Source organism: Choloepus didactylus, chromosome 7, assembly GCF_015220235.1.
Source record: "Choloepus didactylus isolate mChoDid1 chromosome 7, mChoDid1.pri, whole genome shotgun sequence".
Taxonomy (NCBI): Eukaryota; Metazoa; Chordata; class Mammalia; order Pilosa; family Megalonychidae; genus Choloepus; species Choloepus didactylus.
Window position 1 is genome coordinate 28,007,668 of NC_051313.1, and position 9,079 is coordinate 28,016,746.

Consider the following 9,079-nt stretch of genomic DNA (forward strand, 5'->3'; position numbering starts at 1 on the left):
CATACCCTTGAGATCTGGGTAGAGCCTAACACTCACCATGTCTACTTTGTAAAATATATACTAGGGTCACTTAGGGATTAATGTAGCTTAATACTGGTAAAGTTGAATGAGAGAACTTGACTTGGGCCTGGACTCTACTAATTACCCTTTGAACTAGACTGATTCTCCAACCCAGGCATAGTAGGTTGGAGTAAAGACAGGAAAACCTTGCTATAGAGAGCTTATCACATAGCTGCAGAAAGCAAAGAGCACCTGCATGCTTACAGGCAGACAAATCCCAAGAAAGAGAAAACCAAGGAGTGTAGGCTTGACATACACAATTTTCTTTTTCCTAACCTTGCAAACAAATCAGATACCCATTCTATGAGGAGGAATGAGTGAAAGATTGAGAGCACAGACTTTATTTCTAGTATTTGTGCAAGGGCACCAATTCCTTTGAGTGGCAGTGGCGGTAGTATATGAGGAAAGAGAGTGCTTTTCCCTACATATATGATAGATAAAGGGCTAATTTCCTTAATTTTGAGTTATTATAAATCAAAATGAAAAGGACATGAACTTCCCAATAGAAAAATGTGGAAAATAAAACATGAATAACCAATGAATATGGAAAGACACTCAATTGAACTCTTAATGTAAGAAATGAAAATTAAAACCACAATTACGTGCCATGTCTTACCCATCAACTTAGCACATAATGATAATATTCAAGATTCGTAAGGGTGTAGGTCACCAGGAACTCAAAGTATTGGTAGGAATGTCTTTCTTTTTTTTAAGGAAATTGGAAATATTAATCATTGCACATATGGTTTTATCAATTTGTTCCTCTCCTAGGGTACATAAATGATTTATATGAAAACCTATATATAAGAAATTTCATTGCAACACGTTTGTAAAAAGAGTCTAAATATCTGTTAACAAACAGATTAGAATACCACATAGCTGCTAAAAAAGAAAAGATACATGAATATATAGAAATGGGAATAATTGTCAATATGTTATAATCTGTTTAAAAAGTTGAAGGACAGGGCTTGTTTTTTCACAAAATTTGTATATGTATGTTATAATGCATATGTGTAGAACTTATATTTTTACATAGCATGCATATATATGGCATCATGCCATGTATATGTTGGTTTGTATAGGTATGTGTGTCTATATAATACAGAATGTTCTTAGAAGGATATACACCAGATTTTTAATAATGATTGCTTCTGGAGAGGGAGGTGGAAAAAGAGAATGGGGCACTTTTACGTTTTATTGTATATATTTATGGTTTGCTTTTTCTATTAAGATTTTTGAGGAATGAGCTCATACTTATAATAAAACAACCTTTTAAAGAGAGAATAGTGAATCATTATGTAAAAATAGAACAAACATCTGACTTGTAAATGAGTTCAAATAACCAGACCCAATTGAATTACTTTCCAAAATCTTGAAAAACCACAAGCATGCTATGTTTTTAACTATCCTTGAGAAACTTTAGAGAATGCAATAGATAATAGAAGATTGGAAATACACAGTTCTTTTTTTGATTTAAGTTCCAAGTATTGACAGAAAATTGCATGATAAAAGCATTGTTTAGGAATAGAAATCTATCTGAAGCATGTAGTGCAGAGGAAATATCAACTCATTTGTATTCATTATGGTATAGGCTTGAGATTTTAAATAAGGTAATTGAGAGTCTAGACTTGCTACCTGTATTTCTAATGGCCCACTGAAAAGTTCTTCATAATTCTAAATCAATATATTAAAAACATGAGTTGGAATATCTTAGATCAGAAAGTGGTAAACACTAATAGGCAGCCCAGGTTTACTGAAATAAATAACTTGTTTTTGATTAAGCCACTAAAATACCAGATTAGAGGAATTCCATGGGTATAAGTTGGTATCAGCAAGATATTGTAAGTTTTTCACAGTATCCTTGTGTACACAACAAAAATATGCACTCATTAATAGAGCAGTTAACTGCATTATTCCCATACTGTGGTGATTATAGATAAGTACTGAGGTAGAAGGCATCCTTTGATGATATACTGAAGGGTTCAGTCCTTGGACCTGAGATCCCGAACATTTTTAACTGTGACAGATGATGGCTCAGGAAATCTGTGGGCATGACAATTTCAGGGAAATAAAACATCGTCCACAAAATGAATATTCTCAAAGATCTCAGTGAGCTGGAAAGTCTAAAGATTCTTTTCTTTTCGTTTTATCTAGCATACCCACACACACACACATGCACATGCACACAGGCAGGCTTCCTGACAGCTGGTTCGTGAGAAAACCTGGTGTTTTTGCTGACTTGACTGGTTGTGTTACATTCCTCTCCAGCATGCTAATGTGCTGGCAGTGAACTGAATTTTGGTTTGTGAATTCAACCTGGGGACAAACTTCGCTGAAATGCCAAGCTGAGAGATTGCCTTCCAGTGAAAATAAGGCGGCGAGGACTCAAAATACTTAATTAAAATACTTCAATTAAATCCTGCAAATTATGGCAAAATCAATTTATAATTATGAAAATATCAGATTAATTTCAACCAATCAGTAACTTGTCAAGAGGGAGTTTTTGTTGTTGCTATTGCAACTGCTGTTACCAGAAGATGTTGACAGGGTAAAGAAATGGAGATCAATCTGAGAAAAACTGATTGACTATTAAGCTTTTTTAAAAAAAGTATATATAGTATTAAAAATAACTCACCATCTGAGGAAATAAATAAAATATGTTCAGTATGATGTCAAACTACAGTTTACAGATATGTTTTCTGCATTGTCCTTCAGTCTACCTGCCTTCAAATTCTGGCTCTGTCACTCACTGGCTCTGTAAGCTTGTGCACATTGCCTACCCTCTCTATGCCTCAGTTCCCTCATTTGTATAATTGGGGGTGAAATAATACCTATTAATAGGGTTATTGAGGAATGAAATGAGATGATGATATCTGTAAAACACTTCTAGAACGTATTCTGGCACAAAGCAAGCTCTTCAAAAAAAAAATTTATCAGTTATTATTTGAGTTCCTACATCCCTGTCCCATTTCTCTCTTATTCATGTTTCTTTGTTAAGACAAAGATGTGTAGAGACTACAGCCAAGGAAATGGGGTTTTCTCCTGAGTCCGTAGCTAGACTACACACTCCTTTTTTTTCAGCCTTGAGACTTAACATCTCATATGATAATACCTGGCATTGGCATAACCTTAAGACATGGCCAGGAACATTGTCCTACACTGTATCTGATAAGGTTCACTCATTAACCTGGCCAAGACTGAGTCATCTCTCTAGTTACCACATATGCCCAACTCTCCCATAACTGGTTTAAAATCTTTAATAACCCTAAATCTATCCAAAATGTTTAAGAACCTCATATTCTATCTAGATTATATACTCTATCTAAACCTCCTAAGGATCACTAGGATGCTTATTAAAATTGATTTATTTAGACCCCTCCCCAGATGTACTAAATCAGAGTTTCCATCATAGGGGCCTGAGTTGTCAAAGTTTAGTGTAAAATCTTAAGTAGCTTGAAACCTTTAGGATACATGAAAATGTCACTTTTGGAACTTGTTAATAAAGCAGAATCCAGGAGATTCCAAAGTTTTGGGGGTATTGAGTCCAGGAATTTGTAAACCAAGCACTCTAAGGGTAACCTACTGGAAGAACATTGTTTTTGGATTGTTTATGTTTCCACCTCTTTGACCAGGACGAAGATCCTTTTTCTTTTGATAGGTTAGGCACAACACAAAAAGGTTGTCTGTAACAATGGTAAAGAGCAGAGCTATATTCATAAAACTCCCTTCTCTCAAGTGACTCTTACTATATGATTTGATGGATCTTATATGAGATTTGACACAAATGCATATCTTTAAGATACCTCAGTGTGTGGTAAGTTCTACAACTTGTGGTAAATTTTTATTTTTTTATGCCTTCTGGTGGTCATTAATAAAAATTAACTCTTGCTTCCAACTTAACCTACTCAAACTTATCTGACTTGTTTTCCTCCATAATTTATTTTATAAAGAGCTATTACATTAAAAAACTTATCACCCTGCAAATATATTAATAGTCTAATATTTGAGAAAGACCATATCAGAAAATACCTTACCTTGGTCCTAAAAATCACAAAACCAGACATGGCGTGTTTGTCTCTTGTATCTATTTACCACTCTAAAATGCCTTATCTTAAATTCGACTTGCAAAGCCTGTAGGGCTTACAGTAACTCTAGAAACATTTCTGCTGGATATTAATATCCAAAGTATTTTTGAAAGCTATATCTGGTACATGGAGATTTGAAAGTATAGATACAACTTTTTCATAATAGGAACATTCCTGAAAAGTTGCAAGAAAAAAACTTAATATTTTAGGTGATAAAATATCTTCTTGATAAGGTGTCAGAGCTCAGAGACTGGTGTCACTAATCCATGATGGGCCTTTCCAGGTATAACATTACATGTCAGCAGTTTGGCCAAGAAAATTTAACCCAACTATTTCAAAGGCCGTCAGTTAATAAAAATTCTGTTCTCATTTTTATTCTGACCATTTTTAGTACCTTGAGTGCTTATTGTATGCCAGGCACTGGGCAAAGTGCTTTACAGGTATTACCCATTCACTCATTGACTGATTCAACCACTGATAATGCAATAGCTGTGTCCTATGCACTTTTGCATCACGAGGCAGGTCATCTCCCTGTCCACATTGATGTTACATTCTACTGGATGATCAATAATAAATAAATGAATAAATACATAATATTTCAGGTATTGGTAGGTCTTATAAGGAAATCAAATATAAGGAGATAGAGAGTGAATTCAAGGTGCTATTTTGATAAAGAGGTCGGTGAAGGCCACTCTGAGGAGGTAAGCAGAGATTTGAACAAAGCAAAGGAAAAAGCCATGCAAAGATATCTGGGCAGAAGCCTTCTAAATGGGAAGGAAGGCAAGTGCAAAAGCTCAGAGGTAAGAAAGAACTTGGCCCTGTTGGAGTGCATCAAGATAGCCAGTGTGGCCAGAACAAGGGAAGGAAGTGAGAATAAGAGAAGAGGCAGGGGTCAGATCATATAAGGTCTTATTGTCCATGATAAGGAGTTCAGATTTTAGGATATTTATTCTACCCAGTAACCCTATGGGGTGGATCCTTTTATTGTCAACATTTTATACATGCAAAACTGAGGTTTAGAGTGGTTTAGTCATACATCTAGTAAATACCATAGAGGTGTTTAAACCCTTTTTTGTCTGAATCCAAATCCCATGCTCATTCTTGCCTATCAGCTTGTCTTGCATTGACTAGTCTGGTTAACCTTTTTTTTTTTTTTTTTCATGTGATCCTAAGTTCAGCAGATCTTCTAATCAAATGTTCTCAATATTAAAAGAAAACCAGTGGATACATATTTGAAACTGGACTTCTTTATACAAAGAAGAGAGGGTAGCAATGTATATACATATTGTATAATACTGAATACAGAAACACATACACAAAACATTACAACTTAAAAATGGTAATTTCTAATGCTGTTTGATGGATTAAAATTTGAAAGCCAAATTAATGAAGATAGCAGATCACTGAAGACACACTGGTTGAAAAAGGTGTTAGCTACAAAAAAGAAAATGCATTATGTTCAAAATAAGCTTCTTAACCAAGACTTTAAACCATGCCAGTAGTAACATATCAATAGACAAATCTTTTCTTAAACAAACAGTGCACTGTTGATATAAAGTGGGGTAGTGTTTTACTTTATATAATTTCATATAGTTATCTATATAAAGAATAGGGACATTCATTTTTAGGTAGAGTCCAATATACTTAGGTCTATAAATGAAATGAATTGATAATAAAGCAGTATTATGAGGAAATGGTCTTTTTATAACTTGATTGATTAGCTGGCAGTTTAAATGGTCATAATTACAAGTAAAAGTTATCCACTAAAAAGGCCATTAGAAAACATTTTGGATAAGATGAAAAAAAACTCCGCTTTGAAGCTAGAATGTAAAATTCAGAGAGTTTTAAATTTTATTCAAAGCTAAAATCACCTGCAAATTTTAAATAATTAAGTACATCACTTTAACATTCCTTTAAAAATGTATATTTAAATTTTTCTCTTGTAAAATAAGACTTTAATAGCCTTATACCCCATCTTTATGGTTGTCTCTTTAGTATAGTTTTCAGGCTATTTTTTCCTTTATTTTAAAATTAATGTCAAAATGGAAGCCATTGTCTGAAAAAATACATTCTAAGGAAAAAATATATTTCACTGCAAGTAAAAGTTAGGGCTGTCCATAAGTGGTTTTTATTGTTAAATTGATGTATTAAAGTAGAACAATAATTAAAAGATATAAAAACAGATTTTACTTATTACTGCCCAGAACAAATTATTAAAGTTGTTAAAATGCTATTGTCTTTTATTGTAATTCACATTTAATGAACAATAAATATTCTTTTAAAAATCGTGAATATGTACTAAAACAGTTGTTCCAGCACTGATTCTTTATTCTTTGATAAGAATAACAGATTTACTGTAATTCTTCTCCTACTTAGCTATAGTTTTAGTTTCTTTTTGAATGAAGAAAATAGATAAATCCATAATAATTTTATGATTCCAACAATAACTGTTTTAAGTGAATTCTTGAACACTAAAATTGCTCTTACTTCAATACTAATTTTTCCCCAAAGAACAAAGTGAAATATTTTCATTAGAACAGAAATTTACAAAGACTCAGTATTTCTGTTTTATAAGATGAACATCTTGCTTTTTGATTCAGATTATATGTAAAACTGGAGACATGATATAACCTCAGCTGTTAGCATTTTAGGACAGAAACCTTGCCTCATTCATCTTTGTGTCTTCAGTGTGTAACTGGAGCCTTACATATAAGAGAATGAGTGACTCAGTGAATGAAAGAATGAATGAAATAATGTCACAATTCTGAAATTAGGAATTGAAGTCAAATTTTATGTTGGAAAATATTAGCTCTAGTCTTAGTGCTGATTTTTAATACATTAGCTTAATGTCCTTTAGTTTCTTCAGCTATAATGTCAGCCTTGTAGATCAGTATTAATAATTTTTTAATGTACCAATTAACCTTCCCCCAACATTATCCAGATTTTATGTTATGAGTGGCAAAATAAGTATAAAGTTCTCACAAGTTATTTGCAGACTGAACTATCACTGACCCATCAGCAACCTGTGACATCTAAGGTGTTTAAAAATATCCATTGTTACTGAAAATTGTGTGATGTTTTCCTGGCTAATCTAACCGAGGTTGATGTCCCTGATCTACAAACTGATTATCTCCCACACAATATCTGGTATATGATATGTATTTTCAATTGCTTTTGTTTTCTTTAAGTTGGTTAACTCTTGCCTTTAAACTATAAACTCCTGAAAAGCATAAATTGTCCAATTGTTTTTAACTTCCAAAATTCCGAACAACTACTTATTACACGTTGAATCAAGGAAGATTTTTCTTCACAGAACTTTTTTTTTTTTAACCTTGAAGCTAGGTATTGATAGATAGTATTGGAGGTGATGAGAGGAATAGTCATAAAATTCTCTAAAAGTCTAAATGAATGCTCCTATTGTTCATGATTGAGTGACTCATTTAGAACAGTAAGCATTAAATTCCAAATTAGTATAGACATTATAAATTTCAGACTATTGGAAATTTTATGAACAATAGCCATAGAATAGATATTTTTTATTATAGCATCCTTTGGTAGGTAATCTTTAGGGTCTTTACTAATTAAAAATGTAAGCAATCAATCCATAACTGAAACTATTATATCCAAAAAATTAAGAATATTTCATTTTCTAAGTGTCTTTTTTTTTCATGGCTAATAAAGCCTTTTTGGTTTTGAAAATACTTAGACAACCTTGTCTGATGGGAACATGGTTCCTTCCCACAGTACACAGCCCACACAATAAAAAAAATAATCACCACATTTATTAGCAACATAAAATCCTCCATCTATAACTGAAAAACTAAAGTACATCAACTTTTAAACATGCATTAATTTGGAATTGTGTCTCTACCCAAGCAACTGAGCTTTATATTTTTTGACAGGAAGAAGCACTGCATGGGTTTCACGTGAGTGATTACTTTGAATACATGGAAATTCTGGAACAAAACTACAGACCTGTGCTGCTGAGAGACATGCGGAGCATTAGGGTCCAGAGCTCATAGATCATGGGGACACAGTTTAATTTTATGTTTTATTTATTTTTAAAGGAAACAAGGGGACTTGGTTGTTTTCTGTGTCCATAACAACATATGCTTTGTGAATATTGTAAAATCAGTGTTGAGAGTTTTTGATTCTAATAATATTTTCAAGTAGGCATTAGTTCAATTTGTGATATGAAGTGAATCCATTTTGTACATTTGTTTTTAATTGCCAAAAGGTTGTTTTAGAATCCAATCTAGTTTACTTATAGTCCTTATTGATATTAAAGAGATATTCCCAGCCTACGTCTCTTTCTTCACCAGATGATTAAAATACCTTTGAAATGTGTTTGGGAAGAAGCAATATTGTAATAATTGTTTGGCCAGCCTTGGAAAATCCATAGAGAGAAGGGAAAGATGCAATTATTTTCTCCATTCTTTATGTCTATACATATAAAGGAAATAGACGAACTTGCAACTGCTTATTTTACATGTGGAGGAACAAATGATATTTATCATGGCACTTGGTAGAAATACTATTGACTTCAAACATAATTGTTTTCTAGGAGTTTGTTTTTAATACCTGTATTAATTTATAATTTTTCATTTGAAATGTAGTCTCTGCGTGGTTCATTTAAAAGATAGATTGGTTACTTCATTCTGATAAGCATTCTACTGTCATTAGTTATACATTTTCCTTAGTGATAGATTTGATTTGTACTGAACTTGAAAACATTAAGGAGAATAGATTTCTAAATTACTTTAAATGATAACATTATGTTTTATTTATTTCAATAGAAGTCTTTGCACCAATAACATTAAATATTATGTGAGGGACTATTTTCTTATATCAAAACTGTCACATTTAATATATGAAAGTTAATTTATAAATATGTGAAATTATTAATTTCTCAATCAGCAATTCATTTCAACAAG

The 9,079-nt window shown here is 32.6% G+C and overlaps 1 protein-coding gene across 4 annotated transcripts in view; it reads left to right on the forward strand.

The window, feature by feature from the left end:
- Positions 1–8,870, forward strand: part of TBC1D32 (TBC1 domain family member 32) — a 303,664-nt gene extending 294,794 nt beyond the window's left edge. For all 4 annotated transcript variants that reach the window (XM_037843270.1, XM_037843266.1, XM_037843268.1 and 1 more), the window contains one exon: positions 8,048–8,870. In XM_037843270.1, the coding sequence (XP_037699198.1) occupies positions 8,048–8,167 (120 nt within the window). In that variant the 3' untranslated portion in view covers positions 8,168–8,870. The remainder of the gene's footprint in view (positions 1–8,047) is intronic.
- Positions 8,871–9,079: the final 209 nt, after the last annotated feature.